This window comes from Pimephales promelas, chromosome 4, assembly GCF_988280905.1.
Source record: "Pimephales promelas chromosome 4, fPimPro1.hap1.1, whole genome shotgun sequence".
In the NCBI taxonomy this organism is placed as follows: domain Eukaryota; kingdom Metazoa; phylum Chordata; class Actinopteri; order Cypriniformes; family Leuciscidae; genus Pimephales; species Pimephales promelas.
In genome coordinates this window covers 37,312,170-37,340,130 of record NC_142772.1, presented here as the reverse complement: position 1 = coordinate 37,340,130, position 27,961 = coordinate 37,312,170, and the positions used below count along the sequence as shown (strand labels likewise).

Sequence of the window (27,961 nt, the reverse complement as noted above, 5' to 3'; positions counted from 1 at the left end):
TTATTGAGCTAAGAATACAATATTTTAATGCTGTTGAGTAATTCAAAGAAAAACATAAAACTGCATTGCAATATTTATTTTGTTAACTTGATCATTTTTTTTAATACATGAATTACAAAAACTGCTCTCCCAATCACAAACGTGCTGGAAAAAAGTATGGCCTGTGTTATACAATAGAGGCCAGGAGATATCACAAGGACATATTTCTCACTTGCACCGTGATTATTAAAAATACAGCAGCAACAATAAAATAAAGAAAAAGAAGTCCGACTAATTCTTGTAAATTAATTCCAGTACAAGAGGACACTGCACGTGGCATCACATACAAACATACATAAACAGAGAACAGTTCATCAACAAGTATAAAAAATAATACATTCTGAAAAGTTTTTTAAAATCTGATTAAAAAAATTGGAGCGATCTTGGTTGATACAGCCTGCATATTTCCCTTTAATTTCATCGAGAGAATAAACAAAGAAATACAAAAAGAGGAGTGTTACAAATCACTTTGAGTAAGACAGCAGTATATTGGTCATTCCTAGTGAAAAAACAAACAAACAAAACAAAAAAAACCCTGCCCTTTTATAATATAGCCACCTACAGTCACCTTATACACAATTTTACCATATCCATTAGGAAAAGATACAGCGTACAATTTATCTGATATTAGTTCTGATAAAGGGCTATTATATTGGTCTGCTGGAGAGGAAAAAGATTCCAAGAATGAGGTCTCTATATGATTGCCTTTTTTGTAAATCAAATGCCCTTTAAGACACATGTGCATGACAAAGAGTTTTTGGACCACTTTGCCCAATTAAAACACTATATTAACACGAAATACTTGGTTTGTGACATTCACTCTACGTTTCTAGGGACATACAATAAGGATTGTAAGTTTACTTGCATAGTTCTCTTTGATTTCACAAATGGTTTCAACACTGTGCCATGTTTAAACCATCTGAAGTTGCATATAGTGGCATCACTAACTGATTGCTCTTTCTCTTAAAAAGAAATACTTGAGCAAGCCATTTCAGCATGCGAGGTCTGTCTTGAAGAGGGTATGCACAGTTATGATTGGTTCCATGCAGTCTCTAGATATGACATCACCATAATATAGAAAACAAACTGTATCACAGTCTCTTAACATCATACATGATAATCTCCCCACAGACTCAACAGAAATACTTTTATATTCATATATAATCCCATATGAAGTAAATTTCTAGAGTATTTAAAAAAACAACACAATTGTACATGAATTTAACATTCTCCTAAGAGTTGTATAATATTCTACATGGTGATGCAGGCAGCGATGATGATGGACTGCCATTACATGACAACGCTAGAATTGCCAGATATCTCACAAACTTATGTGCCATTTGTAGTTTGGGGTTAGATCTGAATGGTCACAGGGCAGTAGAGGTCAGCTTTTTGGCACCACGACGCTGAGCAAGTGTGGAGCAACCCACCGGCTCCAGTACGGGAGAAACATTTCTGTTTAGGGCTGAATAGGTGGCTGCCATCGCTCCCTGAGATAAAAGGGCAAAATATTAATAAGTCAAACACAATCCAAGGGTAATGACAGGAGTGTTGGGCTAACAAGGAAACCATAATTGAGTTTCTGATATTTGATATTGTAAGTTTCACATTTAAAACTATTATCACAATGCAAACCTTCACTAGATGAGGGGCGTCCTGGCGGTTGAGTTGGTATTTGGGCAGCTGGTCCTTGTTGATTATCCATCGGTGACGAAGAACTTGAGCAGCGGTCAATCTCTTATGAGGGTCAACGTGAAGCATCCTTGATACCAGGTCCTATCAACAAAGAAGTTTAAAGATCATAGATCAAGCAGATAGAACATTTACATTTGGCTAAGAAGTGTGTTAAACAAAAAGAGAGCCTGCAACCTTTGCCTCAATTGATACAGAATTCCAGTATCCACCAGACAGGGAAAATTTCCCACTGCCAATCCGAGCCAGAATTTCCTCCGGTGTATCTTCCGGCCCATTAGCAAATGGAGTGAACCTGAATGATGGACAAGAGTGGTGAATTTTGAAACGCACATGAATATTGTATTTGAGCTAAATCATGCTAAATCATCCAATTTCTTAGAAGATTTGCAACATATATATATTTTTTCCTTTATTTAGTTAATGTACCCTGTTAGCATGGTATAAAGGAGAACTCCCAGACTCCATATATCACAAGCTGCATCATAGCCTTGCTTCTTCAGGACCTGAGTGGATAACACACAATAATAATAATTAACAAATAAATTTACAATAACAATACCATAATATAATTAGTGTTGTCCAAAATATAGATATTTCGAAATGTAACGATACTTTTCTTCCTTCCAACGGCGAACTGACACAACCGGCTCCTCTCTCTCACTCGCCTCATTCGCTCTGCTTGAATTGTGGTTGTATCGCGCATCATTTTACTAATTCCCGCATATACCACTGATCTATACAAGTGGCCTGCGCATAAAGCTGCCTCTCAAACAGTTTGCGAGTACCAAATTGAGTTGTTTTTTCAAGGCTTATTTCACTTCAAATACACACAAATTTGTCAAAATGCCCATCTTGGCATGTGGCGTGTATTCAGGTAAAAATAGTCCGTTTTGGAACGTAAATACAATAGTTGAGAAAGTAAACATGTATAACGGACCAGTGCATCAACTCTTAAAGTGACAGTAGTCCAATGTTCCTATGCTGTCTGTCATGTTAATCAAAAAACAACAGATGTTAAAATAATCTAAAATAAAAAATGTAATAATTAAATTCAATTTAACTTTAATTGTAAGCATTCATCTGCACTTAATTTTTACAATGGAGAATATCCAGTGTTATTTTACATTTGATCACTTTAATTGTTTTTTGTATTTCTTACCTGAATACTACTGTTAGACTCACCTAAAAGTTGATTTGTCTCTTTATTCTATATTTATTTGTGCAATCGATTTGTTTATTAACAAACTTTATCAGTTTGTTTATTTGTTTTTATTTCTTTACTGGCTGTTTATTTGTTTTGGTTTTTTTTGTAAATTTAATTCAGAGTTACAAATAAAACCTCCCTGTGCTGTGTTCAAGCTATTACAACAAAAAATATTTAAAATATATATATATATAAAAATACGAGATAGTAAAAAAATATCTGTATGGCAATATGTATAGCAGTTTTTCCCATGGTATCGAAAATCAATATTTTTCAAGGTATCATATCCAAGTTGGAAAGCCTGGTATTGTGACAACACTAAATATAATATACTAGAACATACACAAAATCTAGATGTATCTAGTCTCCCATCTAAAACAAATACAGGTCAACAGGTACCTCTGGAGCCACAAAGTTAGCAGTGTAGCATGGTGTCATCAGCAGCCCATTTTCTGCTCGAAGTTGTTTGGCAAAACCAAAATCACAGATCCTGATTGATTCTGGGTTGCCCGATTCATCCACATACAAGATGTTACTGGGCTTTAGGTCTCTGTGTACTACCTGCAACCAAAGTGCCAATATATTAACCATCATGTTATATAAACACAAAATATTTATTTAAATAAATAAATGCATTGATAACCAAAGTGCCAATCTATTAACCCTAATAAACTCATAAAACAATAAACATAAAATAATAGATATATACATAGAAAATATATAGTACCTGTCAAAAGTTCAGAAACATTCAAATTAAAAAAGAATCAGGTGACACTGAAGACTGGAGTAATGATCCTGAATATTCAGCTTTGCCATCACAGGAAATTCCATATTAAAATATATTAAAAATGTAAAACAGTTATTTTAATTTGAAATCTTTCCCAAGTAAGTAAGTAAGTAAGTAAGTAAAGTTTATTTATAGAGCACTTTTCACAGATAAAAAAAAAGTGCAGCCACAAAATAAAACAGTAACATTACTGTATTTACTGAATTTGATTAAATGAATGCAGCATTGGTAAAATCCAAGTGTTTTTGAAATAATTCTCTTACGCGTATGGTAAGCATAAGATAATTATTTCAAAAAGACTTGGATTTTTTTTACAGAATGTTAATGTTTCCAAACTTTTGACAGGTTTCTGGACACATTAAATATTTTCTGTATTATTTGGTGTTTGTAAACACTTACCCCTTGGGCATGCAGATATTCAACAGTCTTTGTAATGGTGTGGAGGACAGCGCTGGCCTCTCTCTCAGAGAAAAACTTTTGTCGGAGGATCTTATCCAGTAGTTCTCCACCTTTCATCAACTCTGTGACCAGGTACACTGATCGCCCCTCATCGAATACCTATAACCCCACACAGACTCAGAATACCGGCAAACAACACCAGGGATATTTGAGTTTCCAACAGACAGGCACACACACAAAAGTCACTCACGTCCTTGAGAGTAATGATGTTAGGATGTTGTCCATATCGCCGCAAAATCTCAACCTCCTCTGCTGGATCTCTCTTCTCCTTATTGATAATCTGTTTTGTCAGTAAGAATTCTTTGAATAAATCCATACTTTCAATTTAGCCAATATGCATTAAACTAATCAACAGTCACAGTAAACTTTAACATGGTTGCAGATAAAAAGATTTAAAATAAATGCTGCTCTTTTGAGCTTTCTATTCATCACAAATTCCTAAAAAAATCCATCACGATTTCCACAAAAATATAAAGAAGCAAATCATTTTCAACATTGAAAACAATATGACATGTTTCTTGAGCACCAAATCAGCATATTCGAATGATTTCTGAAAGATCTGACACTTTAAAATAGATTACATCTTACAATATATTAAAATAGAAAAAGGTTATTTTAAATTCATATCACTGTAATATCACTGTTTTTACTGTATTTTTGACCCAATAAATTCAGCCTTGGTGAGCGTCAGAGACTTCTTTCAAAAGTAAAAATAAATTCTTATTGACCCCAAACCTTTGAATGGTAGTGTAAACTTATATAAAAAAAACATTTAAAAACGATTAAACCTCTTCTAAAACTAACAAACCAATAAGAAGTGCCAATACAGCTCTCTTTAAAACTGTTAGAAGCCTAAACACATCAATAAAACAGATAAAGAGGTATATGGTTACCTTAACTGCATAGTCCATGCCTGAGCTCTTGTGCACACAGCGCCTGCAGATGGAATAGGAGCCCACACCGATGTCTTCTTTAATATCATACACATCCGTGAACTGAAGCGTGCCTCGGTGGGGTTGCTGTGTAACATTCACACATGCACTTTATTCCCATGTATACAGATGTTGAAGGGGTTTGAGGGGAGTGTGCGAGTGATGCTAGTATACCTGCAGTATGCCACTCAAGTGGACGTTGCTCTGAATGGGCGGCTGGCTCTCCTCTTCTACTCCCGTAGCAACAAAGCTAAACCCTCTGAAGAGCTGATGAGCATTGGCACTTGGAGGAATACCAGGTGAGTCTGTGACCAAAGAAAGGGGGAAGTGAGTACAATCCAATTGTTAAGCCTAGAAATGCATCTACTGCTAGGAAAGGGAATGTTTGCATCGCTTACCTCGAGGGGTTTTGGCAGTGAATTCTGAGTCAAAGTAGATTGTATCATCTGGCCTCTGGATGGCTGGTTTAAAGGGAGGAGGCAATTCCTTTCTGAACAATTTCTAGAGGTAAAACAAACACTAATTTCTGTAAGCATACAAATTAGGAATGCATTGATATTACAATTATGGCTGATACTTATAAGCCAATAATTAATTGCATGTTATAGCCAATAATAGTTCAATGGTTGATATGGAAATATGGAAAATGCTAAACTATTTGACTTAATTCAATTTAAAAATACAATAGTAAGAATAAAAATCACTCGTTTTAAAAGCTACAAGTGAATTTAGGCATCACAATATTATAATGTTCAGTATAAAAAAGGATATTAATTCTAAGATTTGCTAACTATTAAATTGACCTGTTATTAAATTACTAGTAGTGCTTTTAAAACTAACTTTAGGTGAGCATTAGGTAACAGCAAAGGTAATGCAAATATATAGAATAAAAAAGGAAATGCATGCTCAATGAAATGTCTAATATTGGCTGATAATTAACCAATATTGACAGATGCTGATAAAAAAAAAACAACTTTTGTATTCCATGAAATGAAAGACATGTATCTTTCATTTGGGATTTATCAAATTTCTTATGAACTTACATTCCAGTCAATTGTGTTGAAGAATGAATGTCTTTTGATCTCTTCTACTCCATCAGGCCCAGCTCCTGAAATTCAATCCCAAGTGTTCAATAAACCGACTGAAAAAATGCACCAAATTTTCTCAGCATGAACAACCTGTTCTTTGAAACAAGCTGACAATGATCTTTTTCACCTAAGCGGTTGCCAGGATTCCTCTTGAACAGATTGCGGAGCAGAGACTGGGCCTCGGGGCTGAGAAACTGAGGCATTCCTAGCTTAGCCCTTGAGGCACAAAAAACAATGTCAGTGCAAAGACTCGGGTATGACAATCAACATTGAGGAAATAAGGCTCACTTTAAGATCATTGTCATGGTTTCCTTGCGATCTTTTCCTTGGAATGGAAGTGTTCCAGTCAGCATTTCAAACTAAGGAGGTAGAATTACACAATCAGTGCAGTGATACACAAATAAATTATTTATTATTTAAAAAAGAGTTTATTTGAAACTGAAGTGTAATTTCAGCATAGCCCCGCCCCTCTCACCATTAGAACGCCATAGGACCACCAATCAGCACTGTGGGTATGACCTCTGCGGTTGACAACCTCCGGCGCCATATACTCCACCGTACCACAAAACGAATAAGCCTTGTTTTCATGGTCAATGGACTCTTTACTCAACCCAAAGTCTAAGTAACACACACATAGACAACAAATCAAATACATATCAAATACATGCATCATTGTGAGATTCTCACAAAATGTACATACCTATTACCCTAGTTAGACCCATGATTGTTTTATACTAATATAAGCCCTCATTATTATGTAGAAATAGAACACACATACCTGTAAGTTTGATGTGTCCATCATTATCCAAAAGAATGCTGTAAGAGATCCAAATTTGGTTCACTCATGAAAATGTGCAAGGCATTGACTTGGTCTAGTATACAGTCATAGTTTACAAGTAAATGATGTGTTCTTAAACATGTAGTTGTTAATATGCAGTTACCCAGCATCTGTCATTCTATTTGTGAAAAACAAAATCAGTTTGCTGATAACTTAAGATAAAAGCGATAACTTTGTCGTAGTTTCCGTTCAATGTTTGAGGGGTTTCCCACGGCCGGGGTCAGCGCTGTTCAACTCATTGAATAAATGCCATTGGTCTCTATGAATTGAAACATCAGCTTCAGCGTTACCCAGCTGATGCAGATCGTCAATTGAGCATTGTGAAGTGCCACCAAAGTTAAAGCATTATCAACACCTTGTTTAATTCATAAATGAATCACCGGTTTTTAAATGAATCATTTTTTTGTTTATGAAACCTTTACTGATGACTTGATCATAAAGACAGCCCCTTGCTGCCACCTACTGGCGTAACAATGTAACTGCACTGACTGGCAGCCTGTCTAGTAACGCACACAGAGACGTGCCAGTGCTGCGGATACTTCTGAAATAGCACTTTTGGAAAACCTTTTGTCCAGTCAACATTCGAGAATCAAAACTAACTGTTATAAATATATTAATAGTTAATAATAATAATAGAATAATATATCAAAATAATAATTTTTATTATTATAAAATGGCGTTAATATAGAGCCACCAAAATCCCTGTAAGGGAAATTCATTTACCGCGACAGCCCTAATATCACAGTTTATGTAATATGTGGGTGAGTAACACACTTTTCTGGTTTAAGATCTCTGTAGATGATTCCCAGTCCATGTAAATGGTCCAAAGCCAAAGCCAGTTCAGCAAGGTAGAACTTTACATCCTCCTCTGTAAACATAACCTGAAAAAAAGACACAAAAGAACGGTAGAGGAATTAGCAGACCTTAATACATTATAATATTCTTTCTTTTTTTTTTTTTAATTCTTAAACATTTTTGAATGCTTGTTCACAATTTAAATGATTAATGTACACTACAAGTTTGAAGTCCGTAAGATTCAAATGTTTTAAATTTTTTTGTTGAAAGTTGGTTTGTTTGTTTTTAATTTAGCACCACAAAAAATCTACAACTAATCTCATAAAATAAATGTATTGAAGTAAAATAAATAATCCTAGTTTATTTCTTAAAAAAAAAAAAACTTTTATTCAGTAAAATGCATTAAACTGATTAAAAGTCACAGTAAAAACTTTTATATTTTTGCAAAATTGTTAAAAAAAATAACCCATCCAAAAATTCTTCTTTTCCATCAAAGAATACTGAAAAAAATTCTTGTGGTTTCTACAAAAATAAGCAGCGCAACTGTTTTATATTTCTTAAGCACCAAATCAGAATATTAGAATGATTTCTGAAGGAGTAATGGCTGCTGACAGAAATAAATTACATTTTAAAATTAAAATAGAAAACAGTCCTTAGATTATAATAATGTTTCATAACATTACTTTTTTTACTGTATTTTTGACCAAATAAATGGTGATCGCAAGAGAATTATTTCAAAAACTTTTTTTTTTAAATCCTACCAATACCAAACGGTAGTGTACATGTTGGATTTATATGTACTAGACATGTAATTCACCTCTTTGGACAGGCGAGTGAAGAGATCTCCTCCTCTGAGGAAGTCCAGAATCAGATAGAGTTTACCCTCTGTCTGAAATGCTGAGGAATCAAAATTAAAGTTGCAAGATTTGTAACAAGGGTACTAAAATGTAATTAGGACATTCTTAAAGTTCCTTGGGCTGGGCAACGCAACCACAAAAAGTTACTTAGTTAACAAACAAAAACTTATTAATAGTGATACAGAAAACATAAGATGATATACTGCAAGTTCAATTAGAGTTCAACAGAAATCCACAACGGTGAAGCATAAAAATCTGATTGGTGATGGCATGCCAATAACTTACCATAGTGCAGTTTAACAATAAAAGGATGGTTGACCTCAACTAGGATGTCTCTCTCCATCTTTGTACGCACTCGATCTCGTACTGAAACCACACACACACCCAAATATAAACAAACATTATAAATAATAACTTAATAAACTTTTTTAGTGTGTACATGTTCAATAACAAAGACATAAAACCACATACAAAACACACACCTTTCAGTGTAGCTTTCTTTAGCACTTTCATAGCATAGAGCTGTCCTGCATCGGGCATAGTTATCTTCTTGACTAGGAAAACCTGCACAAACATGCACCAGTATTAACAGAAACCAGCCGAATAATGCTTCTAAACACAAATCATTTTCATTTGTTTTACTCATACATGTGCAATTCACCCGACCTTGCCAAAGGATCCCTGGCCCAGAACCTTGCAGAGCTCAAACTGTCGTGGGTCCGCTTTCTCCGAACCCTCCTTGACATGGTGAGTGATGCTGATTTCCTTGACAGAGCCCTCCTCCTATGAAAGAGACGAATGACATATGAGCATGCTTGCTTCACCCACAAAACATGCAATACAACACCAAACACACACACCCCACTTATCTTGTTCTGTACTGTTAGAAACATAGTGAGGACAGCCGCGTAACTTAAGTAAACAACAACACTAAAATCAAATGTCAGTATACACCAACACCACTTCATCACATCAATACAAATTCATGCCCAAAAAAAGTTCTTAAAGGGGGGGGTTGATTGCGATTTCACATTTTACATTTTAAATAATGTGTGATGTTGCTGTTGGTGCAAGAACAGTATCTGCAAAGTTGCAGCGCTGAAAGTTCAGTGTAAGCAGAGATATCGTCTTTTAAAAATCAGTAAGTATAATGCCTACAAAAACGACTCGACTGGGACTACAGCTGTGTTTTAGACGTCACTAACCCACACATTTGCATCAACCCTCCCTCCGGGATGCAAAAAAGGGCATGGGTACAACAATGGATGCAATTTATTTTTGATTATGTTCCTGAAAATGCCGATCGTATTTTAGCTCTCTGTGCTGCTCATTTTACGGAAGACAGCTTCCAGAATCTCCACGAATTCAACACCGGATTCAACAAGAAACTGTTAAAACATGAAGCAGTTCCAACTTTAAAACCAGAGGCAGCAGTTGTTGGGCCACAACCTGTAAGTAGGCTAAGACTTAATTATTTTAAATGTATTTGCATGTATAATTCCAGACATAGCCTTGTGTTTTATTTTTTTAATCAAACGCCAGCGCTGGCTTTATAGCCACTAGGCTACTAGTTATGCTAGTTTGTGTCTACGACAAACGCGTACAAACATTATGGACCTGAATTTTTTATAAGTACTAATGTTTTAAACGTATTTTTCATGTATATATGCTTTAAGACGTTATTTTCGATTTGATCAAGAACGTAAACTAATGCCAATGCTGTTTAGTAGCCAGTCAGTTGCTATTGTTGCCAGTCAGATGCTATTGTGTAAAACAAACGTGTATAAAGTTAAAAAATGTAGCAAATTATCATTCAGAAACGTTTAGTAAGAGCCGTGTGTGGTGAGTTTCTGCTTGACTCTCTTCATCTCGGCTTTCTCGGTCTGATTCTGCCTCAAACTGATACTGCAGTTCGACACATATTTACATCTGGACCGGAGCTCATGACATGCACGTTTCGCCAGTAAAGGTAATGGGCGTTAACCTTCCGGACAACGTGAGCGGAAGTTTAGCCAATCACAACACACCGGCCCAAACTAACCAATCTGAGCCCACTGCCTGTTTCTGAGGGAGTGGTTTCAGAGACTCAGGAAGTCGACCAGTCGTTCGAGGACAGAGGAGAGCGCGGCTGACAATAAAGGTGAAGTTTATGAAAAAAGAAAAACCACGAATACATGTTATATTGCACCCTATAAACACAATCATGCAAAGAAAAAAAGCAATCAACCCCCCCTTTAAGGTCAGGCAAACAAAACACACACACACACACACAATATGAGAGGATGTTAAAGAGAAGCCTGGATGGCTGGTGTCTCTGCAGAGGAGCAGCGTGCCAAAGCCTGTGGGGGGAGAAAGAGAATAAACACCACAAACAAGTAGTGAGGGGGTTAAACCAGGCCAATCTAACAAAATGAACAAATAACTGACTGAATGCCCACAAATGAGCAAAAGAAGAGATCAGGAAGGGGAGAACTGAGCTTCAGAGACAGAGCAAGAGTGCTGTCAGGATCATCGAACTCTGTCTGGACACTAAAATGCTAATTAATGGTAAAATTGGTTAAATAGAACTGAGAGCTCTACACTTCATATAGATCTGTTTTTGCTTTTCCTCCTCTTATTCTTAACATAAACTTGAGATGGAAATGAGGGGGATAGTGACTTATAATCTAGTCACCCGCACATATTTTGATCAATAAATGTCACACACCAGTCTGCCAACATGAATGAGCGTGACTGGTGGATGATATCTGATAATCTATTGATGGTGGAAAAAAACCAGAGGTCAAAAATGACACAAAGAAAGCAATGGGACATACACGGGTTTGTACATGTGTAAAACCGCATTTGCAACTGATGTGGCATGCAAGTCACTTTGTGTCAGCACATAGAGCAGCACATTGTTATTTGATTGCAGTAACCCTATTTTTTTGGGAGACTGCACACTTCATTAATAATCCACACTTCCCTCCTGACCTGCTTTCACTAGCAGTTCTAGATGACCAAATATTTAAAAGCTCATATAACAAATTGTATCATTTGTTTCATAAACAAGGATAAGAATGTTTTATAGAGTCAAATAAGGATGTTGTATTAAGCAAATTCATTAAGCGCTAAATGATATGGTAACTGATAAGTTGACAACAGTTAATAGTTACTAACACACAATGTGTAACACACAACATCATTTAGGTATATTTACACACACTGTATAATGCTGCTCAAACAAAGTGACAAATGCATTTACAACTGTATACTTTGACAGAGCGCACATAATTTAGTCTGGCGTTTATGCATCATTGCATCTTTACACTAAGTTTGAGCGGGCACAAAGCGGCCTTAACTTGGATGTGTAAAGAGACGCATTAATAAGAGGGAGATTTAAATGTAATACGTCATTGTGTAGGACGCAGAAATTAATGTTTGTTCTACAGTAGGTAGCTTTTAAGTGAAATTTTTCACTTTAATCAATTAATTTCCTATGCATCTTATAATCATGCCACAACCACAACAAAGGATTTGCATAAAAGAAATTAACTTAAATAAAGCAGCATGCGTGTATGCAAATGAATCTAATAGGGCTGTCAAACGATTAATCGCATCCAAAATAAAAGTTTGTGTTTACATAAAATATGTGGGTGCACTGTGTATAATTATTATATATATATATATATATATATATATATATATATATATATATATAAATACACACACATGCATGTATATTTAGGAAAAAAATATTATTTATATATAATATATATATATATATATATATATATATATAAATTTTATATATATATATATATATATATATATATATATATATATATTTTAAATCTATATACATGAAAATATTTCTTAAATATATACAAGCATGTGTGTGTATTTATATATATAAAATAATTATACACATTGCACCCACATATTTTATGTAACAAACTTTTATTTTGGATGCCATTAATCGCGATTAATTGTTTGACAGCCCTAGAATCTAAAACTAAATTGATGAATTCTGGATTTAAATTCTAGAAGCTTCAGAGCAGATGAGATGACTGAGGGGGCCTGATATGATATGAGAAAGAGGAGTCAGCGACAGTGTTAGCAGATCTCAGAAGAGACTTCAACTAAAGTGTGACCAAGAATGATGACTGAGGGACACCTCACGAGTCACGACAGGAACGGGAAGTGTGCGTGGCGTGGGTGTTAACACACATTGTCCTCCTTCCCACATACACTCACACATACAATGGGACAGGCCTAAAAATATACAATACCGTTCAAAAGTTTGGGGTCAGTACTTTTTTTTTTTTAAGAAATACATACTTTTATTCAGCAAGGAAAAAGGTAACAGTGCAAGTCTTTACAAATAATTTTACTGCTTCACTGGTCCATTAAATGCAGCCTTGGTGAGCATAAGAGACTTTTTTATTAACTTTTAAAAATCTTACCAACCCCAAACTTTTAAAAAGTAGTGTAATGGTGCTTGGGTCACACTGCTTTGGGTCACAATCAGCCCCATCAAATGATATCTGTTTTCATTTTCTGCTGGGTTAGTGGAAAATGAAGCTCTGCTTGAAGTGAACGCTGAACATCCTCTTCTCCTACTGGCTGCTTGCCATGTCACTCATCCAACAGGAAACCAATAAAACCAGGCTGTCCTCTGAGACAGGAAATGTGATGTTAAAAGATAACTAGCTTACATAGGAAACACATCTTTGAATTGAAAGACAGTGGGGCATTACAGTACATCAAACGGTTCATCAAGCTGTGAATGAAGAGCTTGTCTGATAAACTGCGAGGAACCAAAGTTGAACTGCTGTAACCTGTCAACATAATTGAGTTTAACAGACACGCTGTCTAATATGCAGATTGCATACACACATACCCAAACTAAATACAACTGCACACACACTGACAGATTACAAGTTCACATAGAACACATTTACATAGTGTTGAACTTACTTGAACAGGACCATCATCATCTACCATGGAGTCATCCTACAAAATAGGAAAATATGATGTTATTAACACAAACCATAGCAAAAAAAACTTGTTACATCATGTTACTATTATAAGGCCAGGACTGAAAATACAACAATTGTTGTATGTCAACAATTAAAGAAAAACAAATCATCTTAAGGATCTTAATCTTAAATGACTGCTGTAAATCTTTTGTTATTGTCATTTGTAAATATTATGGAGCCACAAAGGATTATGATGAGTATATGCTAGAGCTGCATGAATCATTGTAAAAAACACCCATGCGACATTATTCCAAAATTATCGATTTGGCTATGTCTATTAAGCCTAAAATGTGCGTTGGTGCTGCCGCCGACCCACATTGTTACACCAGTAGGTGGCGACACATGAATTATAATTTTTTTCTATGTCATTGAATCATTCCTTCAAGAGATTAATTTAAGTATTCATCCAGTATTTAAACAAGTGAAGTCCTGTCCCAAACGAGCCTAAACACTCAGGAGCACCCTTCTGAAAACTAAAATGACAAAAGGGACACCCTACATTCTCGTGGACTTCACGAGCACACAGCAGCACCGGTTTTAAGTCCACAAGACCGTAATATGAAGTGTACCATGTGGGACAGGGCCTTCATAACTGAGTCATTGAATCACTAATCTAAATAAATTTTATTAATAATAATAATGATTAAAAAATTTTAACTTCAGCAACTAACATTTTGTCAGAACCTTTAATAAACTAGGCCTACATGTTATTTTATTTAGTGTTTTATTCTAAATTGCAGGAGAATGGTGAACTCTATTTAAAGAAATATCAAATCACCAGACCCTGTGTTGATAAGAGTAAAATGGCAGTGCGGAAGATTGTTGTTTACACTCACAGACTTAGTGATTATTTATAGGTTCACACACTCAAAAAGGCACTAAAAACAAGCAGCATAGGAAAGCTATTTTCAGGCCATGGGATTAGCCTGGATCAAAAGGAAGTGAATAGGGAAAGAGCGCGAGAGGATAAGGGGCTAACAGAGTATGAGAGAAAATACTTGTTACTATTCATTAACTCAGAAGACGTATCTTATGTTCATTGCTCACCAAGGCTGAATTTATTTGATCAAATATAATATTGTGAAATATTATTAAAATGTTAAAATAATATTTTCAATTTTAATACATTTAATAAAAAAATGTCTGTAATGGCAAAGCAGAATTTTCTCCAGCGTCATTACTCCAGTCGTCAGAGTCACATGATCGTTCAGAAATCATTCTAATAAGCTGATTTTGTTCATAAGAAACATTTCTTATAATCAGTTGAAAACAGTTGTGCTGATTGATATTTTTTAAGAAACCATACCATAATAGATTTTTTTTTACAGGATTCTTTGATAAATGGTCGCACGCCTCTGGAGCAACTAGGGGATGAGTGTCTTGCTCAGGGACACATTGGTGTCTCACAGTAGATTCGAACTCGGGTCTCTCACACCAAAGGCATGCGTCTCATCCACTGTGTAATCACCACCCCATGATTTTAGGGATTAATAGTTTTACACCACCCTTATGATTAATAGGGATTTAAAAAAGAGGAGTGGGTGGATTTTTACCATTATAGGGTACATGTACTGCCGCACACACATTTATGTTCAAAGCTTCAAACACCATGTAAAAAAGAAATTTTACATAATAGGTCCCCTTTAAAGAAATGATCCCAGGTCCAGAATACAAAAATTCCATTAGGTTGTTGTTTCATAATCCAAGTAACACACTAAATTATTCAAAAGCTAATGGGCCATTTACCTTCGAAACAGAATTCAGGGTATCGTAAACTTGTATTTTTTTTCACATTTACAGCATGTTGACATTGTTATAGCCTATGGCCCCCAAAAATGTTGTCTAGGTATGTAGGCAGCTCACTGAGAAACAGCCTGTATATGAGAAGTTAGTTCCCCACCCTGAGTTTATTGCCCAATGCATACTCAAGTCAAACTTCAACCACTTACAAAAGGCAAACAAGTGTCCATTTTGAGTAAGAGTAAAGCAAGTAAACTTAACGTTACATTTAACAAACAGACAGACACACACACACACACACACACACACACACAAACAAACAAACACAAACACTCATACTGTGCTTGTCTGGTCAAGTCTTGTTTCGACGGCTTAGACATTCTCTAGCTTTACCAAGTTACTAGGCACTTGGTCCAGTGACATTTCTACGTTAAGAGTTACAGGACACACGTCATTTAGACTGAAACATTTTGTTGCATTTTAATGTCGACGTATAACTATTAAGCGCACACTTTTCTGCAATCAGTTATGCGTTTGAAAAGTAGCGACATTCTGAAACGCAAACTTTTTTCTTTTTTGACCAATCTGAAACGTTAAACGACTAACGTTAGTCCATGCACTTCAAGACTGAACACTGACATTCCCTTAACACGAAACATCGGATTAAACGTGATTTCATATAGCACTCCTCAATGTCGAAAACGTAATAACCTACCTCATTCTCCATATGCCCCACGGGAAGCTTCTGCCAGGGGTCTGCAAACTGTGCCAGTGGCATCTTTAAGTCCCGATCTTTAACTTACAATCACCCCGTGAAGTGATTTGACGCTGTCAGTCAGTGTAAAGTTGCACAAAAGAGTTCCACAAAAAGAACGGTCCCTTTCTGGCACGTAAATAAAAGAGGAATATCCGTTCAAATGCCTCCAAGGCAGTTTGTTTTCCTGCTAAAGTGTCCGGTTCCTCTTCACAAACATTCGAAATGTGTTTTAAGTGCAGAGTAATACACTTCCGTTTTCGCTCAACATGGCGTCGTCGCTCCGTTCACCTGTCTGTCAGAACGAGGCTGGAGGAGGAGGAGGAGGATACGTCATCATGCGTCATAGAGCGAGGGGTACCGTGGCCACCCGCTGGTACCGACCCTGCACATTGGTATTACTCAGGTAAAGTTTTTTTCAGTCGAGGAATGAATGCTTAGTAATACTTAGTATATTTATCATATGCCTGTTCGAGCCTATTTATTGTTGATTCATCTTGACTGCTTTTCTGAACTAAATGTGAAAAAAATTCACAAATTCAGTGTGAATCACAGAGCATCGTTGTGATTTATTTTTGATGATCATGTAGTTAGAACATTATGTCTCCAAATCCTTTGATTATTAAATCTTTCGAAATCTCTTTTCCCTACGTAGAATCCACGTTTTCATTTATTCAGTCCCTAATGAGAAAAACACACATGACAATAAATTAAGTGCACAATCAAAAACACTGCCGAGGGAAGAGAATCACAACACCACAGCTGCCAAAACACTCATCCAGCTGTACCAGAGGATTTAGAATAAAGCTGATTCGAGGATTGTCGACTCTTTTTTTTCATGAGACCCAGTTTATTTGTGACCCATTTCTCCAAATAGTTATTTTTAGTGTGACGATCATCCATTGCACGGGATAAAATAAAAGAAGCTTTATCCTATAAATTGAAGTGCTCACCTCGTGTTCACATGCCACATTAAATTAAAATAATTAATAATTTTGTCATGGTCCTTTTGAGTACTAATGGCAGGTGAGGTAGACACAAATATCTCATACTCAAGATGGGGAAAAAATCACTTCAAAGCCTAAACTGAACTACTGTTTGTAAATTGCTATGATGGAATATGGGAAAAAAAATGCAGATGAAATTTGTAGTGTATATCAATGTGATTTTTAAAACGGTACACCAGACTACTTCAGTAGTTTATCTATTCCAATATATCAAAAGTCTAAGTTTATGATCAATAGTTTTAATTTTAATTGTGGAAGACAAAACAATACACACAATAATGATTGATAGACAATTAGATTTTTCTTTAAAAAAAAAGATGTATACAATTTTAAACATATTTTTAGCAAAATGTCCCTAAATATATATATATTAAATATAAAGATTTTATGGTAAAAAGACAGTTTACCATGACCTAAGGGTGGACATTTTTAATTATACTAAAACGCTTTTTACTTACTAAAACATATAAACCATCATTCAGAAAGCAGGGAGATTTTGTCCCAACAGATTTATCAGCAATGTAGTTTGACCATGTTGATCATTTAGAAATGAATGTATCAAATATGATGCAGTGGGCTTTGTAGGGTTAAGGCCTGTATCCACAACTGTTTCTGAGGTAGAACAACATTCAAGTCATCCAATCACACAAAAATGGCATTTGAAATATTTATTTGTAGTTTCATGGTATAAAAACCACATTGGATACATTGCCTGATGTTTTTGACTCCTCATCCTGGTCAACACGTCATAATTGTTTAACCTGTGTCCCTAATGCCCCCTTCAATTTCTCAACAGCATCCTATCATCTATTGAAATAATTATTACTTTCCCAATTCTGAGTGATTTTAAATTAACATAATATTAATACAACCATTAATAAACTGGAATCGCCAAATTTGAAGTTATACTCCATGTAACGCTGTTTGTAACAAAAGCTTTTTCTTATAATAAATATGTGACAACAAAAACCCTGTTTTAAATAGAAGTTAAGGAGAGTTAAAGCAAATGTAAGAACTTATTAACCTTTTCCCATTCTACTTTTTGTATTTAAACACTTTAAAGCCTATAAATGGAAGTGTTCAGGTATGACAGAAGAGAAAAAAAAATCCCATTTTACACCCCACAAATATTACACAAACATTTTTGTAGTATGGCCTTCTAACAGATTTACATTTTAACCATGTTAATACATTTTCCCTTAAAATATTTTGTCAAGTTAGGACTGCAAGACTTGCATTTCACTGACACCTCGTGTTTCTGATGCATGGACACTAGGTTAATGGTCTGTCATTGCGTGGGCACTGGGTATAGGCAATAGTTGCACTGAAACATTTGGAAAGTACCAATAATTACAAGGCAAATACCACCATGTTTATTCACAATACATGCTATTTCTGAGATGCTATGCGAGATTAAAAAATATAGCATTTTTTGTTTAGTACTGAAACCTTTTAAAATGTATAGTGAAGGTCAGTATTGTAACTGATGGAGACAACAAGAAAACAAGTTCATGATGAAATGTAAAATGAGGCAACTTGTCTCAATGTGGCTGAGTTTCCCAACAACCGTCTATGAAACCTATAGCCATATTGGAGGTGACAATTTTTGCTGTGCGCTTCAAGAGAGGGTCAACTAGTAGGAAGTGGAGGGGACTTGGGATGATAAGGAAGGAGATTTAGCTGACGGACTTGAGTTTGGTCCAGGGGTTGGTGCCACGCACTTCCATAGGTGGGTCATTGAAGAAGATGTGGTTGCAAAGATCATCCAGTGGAGGCTCGGGGTCTGTGGTGGAAAATTGAGCGCCATCCTCAATCTCCTTCCTTACTTCAACATCAATCTCCTGCAAAAGATGTCAGTGTTTAGTGAAACTGCAGAAATGTCCATGCTTCACATTCTTAAGTATTACGGAGTAATCCCCATCTTTTTTCACCAATGAGACTGAATCAGAAAATTCATACTCTAGTGCAACTGTGACCATCTCAATGATTGTATCGCACTTCAGCGTGTCAAGCATTCTCACCTTAAGCTCTTCCACACTGGCCATGTTGTTGCTCAGCATGCGATCCTTCAGCATTGAGATGGGGTCGCTCTTACTGCGCACCTCCTGGATCTCCTCACGTGTTCGGTAACTACGGAGACGGAGGGCAAAGTTGGCACATATTAGCACTAATAGAAAAAAGGCATTAGATACAGTTTACATTCATCCCTAATTCTCGTCATGTTTCACACAAAACTCTCGAGCAGATGCGAATGGCTAGTAATGCAGTGTTCCTTAGTAAGTGTTGCGTGACAACCACATTCTATAACTGAACTGACACCTGCACATTTTCAGGACTCACAACCACATTCTTGACAAACCCATGCTGAATGAACAGAACAAGTTGTCTGTCACATCATATAATGTGAGAGCCACACTGAACTGTATAATCATGATTCATGACAGATTATTTTACTCATGGAGACGGAGAAATGATTTGTGTTTATCTGCAGATTGGTTTGAGGTGCTCGGTGTGCGGCTCAAAAGTAACTCTCTCCACTCGCTTAACGAGCATTTAAAGTCCTTGTTGGTTGTTTAAAATATCTGATGCCTCAATTGGATTTGTCTATTTAATAACACACTGTCAATTGCAATAAAACTTCCCGATGTTATGGACATTGCTATTTTTGATACTGTCGCCGAATGCAGTTTTGACTTCAGCTGTTCATTCGTACAGACATGTATTCAAGCAGATACTTCATCTACAGAACGAACCGAACATTTCAAGACTCACACCTTGCTGTCAAACCCAAACAGTGACTATGAATGGAGCCATCTTGGACATTTTTATTACCGATAGATGCCTGTTGATTTTTGGCACTTTATTTTTATATGTTGTTTTTTTTATTTATTTAGATTTTATGAGAAAATGTTGAAAGATTTATTGCTTAGTTGAATGAAAACGCATGCGCACAGTATTAGTATACTGGATTCATATTTTATTTAATTTCTGTATCTGAAAATTACTGTTAGACCTACCAGATAAACCTGAAAAGTTTATTTTATTTGTGTCTTTGTTCTATTGTATTTATTTGTGCTATTACTCATTTTATTTCTGAGTCTTTACTTGTCTTATAATGTTTTATATGTATATTAGTTGAGCTAGTAGATTTAGCTGTGGTATCAAAATTGGAATAGATAATTATGAATTTCCACTGGTATCTAAAAGTTTAGTGTCATAACGGTGTTTTTTACAAATAAAACAGTATCGCAGCTGTGTGTGCTCAGAGCAATAATAATGAGCTTTGGTTGAGATGATAGAAGATATTACCTGACTCCTGGGTCACTCATACTGTGTCCATGGTAACGATAGGTCTGCAGCTCCATCAGAATTGGGCCCTACAATTATAAATTTCAGGCATTTTATTTTTTGCTACATAACTGCTAATATCCCATGAGAATGTTTATGTTTTCTGGTCCTGAAACAACCGTTTCATAACCAGTGGATCATTTATCATAAAGATGCCATTGTGGAATTATCCATATAATTATTGTGCTTTAAACAAATCATCAAAAATCATACTTCCTAACAGAGCTAATAATCTTTTTTCCACATCCCTACGATTGCACATCACTCTAACCAGTGCTCACCTTTCCTGATCTGCAGTGTTCAGCAGCAAATTTGGTGGCCTCCCTCACACAAAGGACATCCATGCCATCCACCTATAAAGCCAGAGAACAGGTAAAGAGGTATTCTGACATGGAGAATAATTTCAGTAAAAGCAAGTAAAAGCATGAATGTGTCCTTCCTTCATCGTACCCTCAGACCAGGGATGAAATCGCCTCTCTTGTAGTAGTCAGTGCTAGCAGATGCTCTCTCCACAGAAGTACCCATGCCATATTTGTTATTCTCGCAAATGAAAATGCAGGGCAGCTTCCACAGTGATGCCATATTATACGTCTCAAAGATCTGACCCTGCAGAAAAATAAAAAAGTGTAACAGTGAATGTGAAACCTTCCTGTTAACCTTCAAGTTGTTCAGATCATTGTAAGGTAAGGCAAAGCAGTCCAAGGACAGCACAGAAGACAGATCGGTGTTGAAACATTAGTTAGTAGCTAAATCAGTTGTTAGGACTTGGAGTGGGTAAACACATGATTGTTTGGACCTGCATGGAAGTGACTTACCTGATTTGCAGCACCATCACCATAGAGACAGACACACAGCTCATTATTGCCCTGGTATTTGCAGGCCAATGCTACACCTGCCCCAAGTGGCACCTGGGATACATATGTGTAAATATAAATCAGGGTTATTTTATTTAACTAAAACTCTTTAATATTTGAATATTTCTAAAACTAAAATATTTTCATTAATTGAAATAAAATAAACTTTAACTGAAAAAAAATAAACAAGTTGCCATGGTATCAGTTCTCATTTTAATTTAGTTTAACTTGATGTACTAAAATAACTGTAACTGAAACAACAATATATATATATATATATATATATATATATATATATATATATATATATATATATATATATATATATATATATATATATATATATATATATATATATCTATCTATATATATATAATATTTAAGAAACTTAAAAAAATTAAAGTGGAAATAGAAAATATAAATAAAATATTATTAATAACTATAATAGTATCTAAAAAATGTTAATGCCATGCTAGCTATGCTCATGGCGATACCCAGGTTTAGTTATTCAAAAACATTTTTTTTGCTAAAAACAGAATAACAAGTTCCTCAAAGGGTTAGAAGAAGTATTGCAATCCAATAAAATATGTTTAACGGCTAGTGGATTCTCTCAATGATACTAAAATAAAATGGATAGCAATGCTGATTTAGTAAACTCTTCACAATAGCATTTTTAAATTGATTGATTGATTGATTTCAAATACCTGAGCTCCCACAATTCCATTTCCTCCATAAAAATGTTTAGTGTACATGTGCATAGACCCTCCCTTTCCTTTGGCAATACCTCCTCGACGACCTGATGGAGAAACAGGAACATGGAATAAATAAATAAATAGATATATAAACAAATAAATATAGAACTAAAGAAAACAAACAAAAAATACTAATTAAAAGACAAATTATGAACAAAATCATTTAGACGCCGCTGAAATATTAAACTACATTACTCCATTTTGTTGTTCTCACCAGTGAGCTCAGCCATGATCTCACGAACGGTGCCGCCTCTAGTGAGAGTGTACCCATGGGCACGGTAGGCTGTGATGAGATGATCTGTTAGATTAATACCTCCCTCAATACCCACTGCACACGCTTCCTGTTAGAGGACACATTGCAGTTGTAAGCGTTTCAGTCTTTGTTTGTCAAGATTGAACCAATTACAAATTACTTTTCCAACCAAGTAAATAAAAACAGAATATTTATCTTGATCATATTGAACTAGTCTTCTTCTAGCAAAGATGATGTCTGTGTGTTTGCCATGTATGTGTCACCTGTCCATCATAAAGGTGACAGAAGCCTCTGATAATCTTCTGCTTGTAGAGCTGATCGGCTTTGAGCTCCATGCGTCTAATTGTCTGCATTGTGCGGTAGTACTGAAGCCCCTCCTCTCTTGTAAGTGTGGCCTGCAGTGGTGGGCCCTCCTCCAGCTTGTGCAAGTCACATTTCTACCAAAACAAGAGTATTTTCAAGCTTTCAAATGATTTATGGTATAGTAAAGTTTAGGACAGGTCATTACTCCAGTCTTCAGTGACACATAATTCTTCAGAATTCTAATATGCTGATTTGGTGCTCAATTCTTATAATCATTATCAATGTTGAAAACGTTTGTACGGCTTGATGTTTGAAGACCACATTGTAGACCACAGACTTGAGTGGAAATCTTATATCAGGTGAGATTGGACAAACTGCAACAATTTATGCTTGCAAAACTGCAATAATTAGTATCCTCTATTCCAAACATTAAATAAGCGTAATTAAAAGGAAAGGCGAAGTAACACAATGGAAAACATGCTTCTGTCCCAACTTATTTGGAGTGTGTTACAGCCATTAAAATCAAAATTTGTTTACAAAATACAATTAAATTGGTCAGAGAAAACATTAGAAATCTCTTCTTTGTGAGTTAAATAAAGGTTAAACAGAATTAAGATTTAAGAGATTAATGTTTTTATTCCATTTTGGAAATTGGGTTATAACATGCGTTACCGACCCCAACTTTTGTTAAAATAGTGTATATGCACTAAAATATGTAAATATCTGATAAAACTCACCTTAATATCAAAGGTGGCCTGAGGGGTAAAGTCAGCATAGGTCCTAGCAGATACCACTCTTGCCCCCTATGAAACAAAAAAACATAAAAAATAATAGAAAATCCATTAATATATGACCTCTACTGAGAAAAAGAGAAGATGGTAACAAAAAAGCAGTCCATTGGAAACACACAAACACACACACACGTCTGACGGAACTGAAATGTTAACAACCCTGGTCAAAAGCACTCTGTCTGAAGCAGGAAGCAAACCCAGACATAATGAAATATATCTGTAATAATCCAACCTCAATCACCACAGTGTGATTTTACTCAACAACCATATCAACAGACCTGCAATCTAATACCAAAAAATCAACAATCAACTCATAGGCCTGGATGCATTGTATCATCTGCACTACGTTGCTTTGTCATCTGCACTACGTTGCACTACATATCTTTGATTACAGGTTTGGATGTAATAAACTGACACATCAAGAGGAATTCATCCACAATTAGATGCGGGACCAACATGCGGAACACAAGTGTTATTATAGTATCATTGCGATACTATAATAGTTTTTATTAATAGTGTGAATTAGCTTTTATTTTTATATTTTATATTTTCATTTGAATTTGTTGATTAAATTTTAGTTATTTTATTGTTGATGTTTTTTTTTTTTGTTGGTATTTTAATGGGGTTTTTTTTTACTAATTAAATTATTATTATTTTTTGTTTAAATGAAAATTAGATGTTTCCTTGGCAACTAGCTGAAATAAAACTAGGTTTAAAATACTTTTTTTAATACTTTATTTCAATTTCAGTTAATGATATTATTATTATTATTTCAAGAATCATTTTTTATACTTTTATTTATTTTTAATTTAATAACCCTGCTGTGGACAAAACAAATAATAATAATAAAAACAAATCTATTCAGTGATCGAAGACACATCGGCCAAAGTGCTGGAAGAAACCTCTGAAGTATGTGAGTGCTCTGGGTAAAGGGAAGGGGCATGCAACACTCCATTAGGAGGGTTAAGCTGTGTATAGGCTATATGAAAGAGACATATATACATTTTAATATAGGGACTGCCTGTACTCACAGCAAGCTGTGGCTCTGGTAAGGCAGTCTCTTCAGCCAGGCTGTGGGTGATCTCTGGGAAGGAATTATCAGGGCCCTGGAGGCTCCCGGCTGGTGGGGGACAATTGGACGTGAGGGGGTCTGTGCTGGTTACGTCGGAGCTGCTGTTAGCTACTGCAGGGGTTAACTGTGCTTCATGGGGGACTTGGTTAATAGGCCAATTAGCTGTAATTAGGGCAGGTGATGGAGGAACATCTTTAATTGGAATAAAAGTTTTTTTTAATTCTGATGTTCTTACTGTAACAGAAGAAGGACCCAAACTTAATTCTTCTGAGGTAGATAAACCACTGGCCATCAGCGGTTCTACATAACATTCTTTCTGAGCTATAGCACCTGTGGGAACGACATCAGTCAGAAGTCTATCACGTGACCCTGAGTCTCCTGACTGGCCACTGGTGGTGTGTCCTAAAGCTTTGTATTCTACAGAAGTGTTTAGAGGTTTCTGTGTTAATGGTTGAGAAACTGAAGGGCTGCAGGGTTGTGGATCTTTTAAGAGTGAACGGGGGTCGGGATCATGGTCATGTGGAAAGGTCAAATTAGCATATTCGCCCTGGACCGCCAGGAGCTGCAGAACGGCCCGGAGAGTGGAGGACTGTAAAAAGAAGGGCGCACGTCACTCAAGAGGGTCAGACTTAGATGGCCTCAAAAAAGGAACGCTCAAAGACCAAGGAGCAAGAAGAGATGTCAAGTGTCTAGAGACCACAAAAAGGACTTTACTTACTAAACCAATAAAACTCTAATCTAAGCTAACCTACGCTATACCTACTCACAGGAAATAAACAACTGTTGATGGCTACTGGTCAGATCACATTCAACAAAGGCCAATGTTGATATTGTCAATATGTAGAAAACATGATAAAAAAATCAATATAGTGCTGACTGCTGATACCTACATTTACAATTGTATTCTCAAAAATTAGATGGATATGAATTGAACATTATTCAGACTTTACTAAAATTGTATCCATTGACAAAGCTACACTACTTCAACTGTTGAAACTGACAGTCACTTTGGTTATTTGGTCACATGGACAAAAACCAGAAAGCTACAACATATCTCAAACAGGTTTCAATTAATGTCTCCTCTGTTATATATATATATATATATATATATATATATATATATATATATAAAAACTAAAACCAGGTAAGGAAAAATGGGTACTTTCCATATCATTGGAGTGCTTTTAATATGCGTGTGTGTGTGTGTGTGTGTGTGTGTGTGTGAGAGAGAGAGAGAGAGATGTAAAGGTAAGATGTGAGCTGTAAGTAACTAGCTTGGGTAAATGGAGCAGAATTATTCCCCTCAAGCTCACAGCATGGCAAACTAAAACAGTCACAATATATGAGCAATAAAAAGCATGTGGCAAAAACGTGTTTAATATGCCAGAACCAAACAAGTGATTGGAAACTCAATGAGGAAGAGAAGGTTATCTTAAAGTCATAACAAGTGAGGAAGAAAAGATCATCTAAAAAAATAATAAGCCGTAATGGAATAAGTTCAGGCAAAATAAATAAATAAATAAATAATGATCATGTTTACAACCACCAAAAAAGCGCAGATGGACGTTGTGATTAAGCCCATTCCTAAAACTACCATCTCTTACCTCTGATACCAGTTCGGCTCCCTTTAAAGGCAGCCCACGGAACAGTAAGGAGGAGATATTGAGAGAAAGAGGAGGAGAGTGAGTTAAAGAGAGAGAGAGAATTAGAATAGAGAAAGATGTTGATGGAGAGAGAAAGAGACAGAAGATGAGGTATATTATTATACGGAAAAGATGCCTGACTTGTTCTGCAAAATTCCATAAATTTTATTGTGCCAACAAAACAATTACATTACATACTTTAATTGTGTCAACAAATCGTTTATTTTTAGACTTAAGGTCACAGTTAGATGAATGGACTCTGAGCTTTCAACCATCCAAGGCGAAAAATTAATCAGGGCAAAAAAGAAAAACCAATGACCCAGCTCGTGAATTCCTCTGATGTTTTATTACATGTTTAGGATAATGTAGTTAATTAAAATTAAGATCAATTACAATACTATTTAAGTAAGGTAATTGACATTCTGTATTTAATATGTTTAGGAAAAATATGCCCTCATATACACCAGAATCTTTATATTCTAATCTTTAACTTGATTTATATATTTTTATGTATAATAAGCTGACACTCTGGCCTTACCTAAACTACAAGGACTGAGTGACATTAATGTCGTTTAGGTTAGGCCAGACAGAGTGTCAAAACTTATTATACATAAAAATATAATGACTTTAAGATTCTCAGAAATGGCCTTACTCTTAAATTCTGGTGTATATATGAGGGCATATTTTTCTAACCATACTAAATACAGTGTATATTACATGTTTTTTTTTCCACCTTTCCACTAAATGTTGCATAAAACAGGACATATTCCATCTGGTCTTCTGCCACTGGTCAATGAAAATGATGAAAGACTGTCTCCCTGAGGTCACCTTTTACAACTGAAAAAAATATATAGCAATTGACTGCGACTTACCCATTTTTATGAACATCATATTAACATTTCAAATCTCATTTGTTAAAACTTACGTCTTTTATAATAATTTATTAGAATGACAGCTTGGTGACTAACGTTAAACCCGTTTACCAACCATTACCATTCCTGTGCAGCTAGCCAGCTAGCCAAGTTAGCCAAAAGAATTGTGATATCTGACTATATTCAAATCTATAATAAAAAGAAATGCTACACTGGTTTACGTTAAATAAATAGCACCAACATACGCATTAAACAGCAATGTGTCTCTAGTAGGGTGTCAGCCAGGCCTTGTGTACCTTGCAAGGTCAACATGGTACGACTGCGCTTCGTTAGCCGTCAAAACAGCCGTGAATTTGCCTTTACTAGTTAATCATATGGGAAATGATTCAAAGGGATAAAATACTTACGTTCCTGCTGGCGCTGCCCCTCAGAACGTTAGAAATAATGGTTAGCATCTTTCGCATAATATTAACTCACAGCTAACCAGAAAATGATCTCCTTCAGTCCTCCTCTCAACAGAAACCAAACCAGCCCGACCAGCGAACGAAGTTTACACCCGCCGCAGATTCGCTGCACATTTGGTTGGAAATGCTGTCCCCTGCTGGCCAGAGCACACATTCCTGGACAAGAAAAAGAAAGAAAGAAAGAAAGAAAGAAAGAAAGAAAGAAAGAAAGAAAGAAAGAAAGAAAGAAAGAAAGAAAGAAAGAAAGAAAGAAAGAAAGAAAGAAAGAAAGAAAGAAAGAAAGAAGCCCAGCTAGAGGCCTGTTTTTTAAACCAAGACAAAAAATAAAAAAAATAATGGATTATTGTAGTGTGTGTGTGGTTTAGGTATTCTTTGTCCCAAAAGGATGACAAT

At 35.6% G+C, this 27,961-nt stretch overlaps 2 protein-coding genes across 4 annotated transcripts; both read right to left on the bottom strand.

The window, feature by feature from the left end:
• Nucleotides 1–61: 61 nt before the first annotated feature.
• rps6ka3a (ribosomal protein S6 kinase A3a) lies at nucleotides 62–16,515 on the bottom strand. The gene is made up of 22 exons (XM_039659915.2): nucleotides 16,171–16,515; nucleotides 13,654–13,689; nucleotides 9,361–9,477; nucleotides 9,177–9,258; nucleotides 8,980–9,060; nucleotides 8,655–8,734; nucleotides 7,817–7,923; nucleotides 6,983–7,020; nucleotides 6,680–6,822; nucleotides 6,493–6,563; nucleotides 6,332–6,420; nucleotides 6,160–6,224; nucleotides 5,515–5,617; nucleotides 5,291–5,421; nucleotides 5,078–5,203; nucleotides 4,375–4,464; nucleotides 4,125–4,283; nucleotides 3,338–3,499; nucleotides 2,161–2,237; nucleotides 1,909–2,026; nucleotides 1,675–1,815; nucleotides 62–1,529 (listed from the first exon to the last, which is right to left on the bottom strand). Exons 1-22 carry the CDS (start codon nucleotides 16,231–16,233, stop codon nucleotides 1,407–1,409), a joined length of 2,202 nt encoding a protein of 733 aa, XP_039515849.1. The 5' UTR covers nucleotides 16,234–16,515; the 3' UTR covers nucleotides 62–1,406.
• A 1,354-nt stretch (nucleotides 16,516–17,869) lies between these two features.
• pdha1a (pyruvate dehydrogenase E1 subunit alpha 1a) lies at nucleotides 17,870–27,670 on the bottom strand. 3 transcript variants are annotated; one of them, XM_089130432.1, is made up of 13 exons: nucleotides 27,512–27,668; nucleotides 26,194–26,214; nucleotides 24,549–25,178; nucleotides 23,464–23,529; nucleotides 22,687–22,860; nucleotides 22,385–22,511; nucleotides 22,123–22,214; nucleotides 21,380–21,472; nucleotides 21,015–21,170; nucleotides 20,846–20,917; nucleotides 20,526–20,593; nucleotides 19,238–19,346; nucleotides 17,870–19,057 (listed from the first exon to the last, which is right to left on the bottom strand). In XM_089130432.1, exons 1-13 carry the CDS (start codon nucleotides 27,566–27,568, stop codon nucleotides 18,893–18,895), a joined length of 1,830 nt encoding a protein of 609 aa, XP_088986558.1. In that variant the 5' UTR covers nucleotides 27,569–27,668; the 3' UTR covers nucleotides 17,870–18,892. The 3 variants fall into 3 exon arrangements, with proteins under 3 accessions (XP_088986558.1, XP_039514109.1, XP_039514110.1); XM_039658175.2 differs by lacking the exon at nucleotides 24,549–25,178 and having other exon boundaries at nucleotides 27,512–27,666; XM_039658176.2 differs by lacking the exons at nucleotides 24,549–25,178; nucleotides 26,194–26,214 and having other exon boundaries at nucleotides 27,512–27,670.
• Between the last annotated feature and the right edge of the window lie 291 nt (nucleotides 27,671–27,961).

Bases quoted from the DNA above. Each gene is read 5' to 3' on its own strand.
- rps6ka3a (XM_039659915.2), bottom strand. From the start codon at position 16,233: ATGCCACTGGCACAGTTTGCAGACCCCTGGCAGAAGCTTCCCGTGGGG. The intron at 7,021-7,816 runs GTGTGTTACTCA...GATCTCTTACAG, and splicing joins AGAGATCTTAAACCAGAAAA to CATTCTTTTGGATAATGATG. The intron at 3,500-4,124 runs GTAAGTGTTTAC...CTTTGGTTGCAG, and splicing joins AATATCTGCATGCCCAAGGG to GTAGTACACAGAGACCTAAA.
- pdha1a (XM_089130432.1), bottom strand. From the start codon at position 27,568: ATGCGAAAGATGCTAACCATTATTTCTAACGTTCTGAGGGGCAGCGCC. The intron at 20,918-21,014 runs GTACGATGAAGG...CTGGCTTTATAG, and splicing joins ATTTCATCCCTGGTCTGAGG to GTGGATGGCATGGATGTCCT. The intron at 19,058-19,237 runs GTGAGAATGCTT...CATCTTTTGCAG, and splicing joins CCAGTGTGGAAGAGCTTAAG to GAGATTGATGTTGAAGTAAG.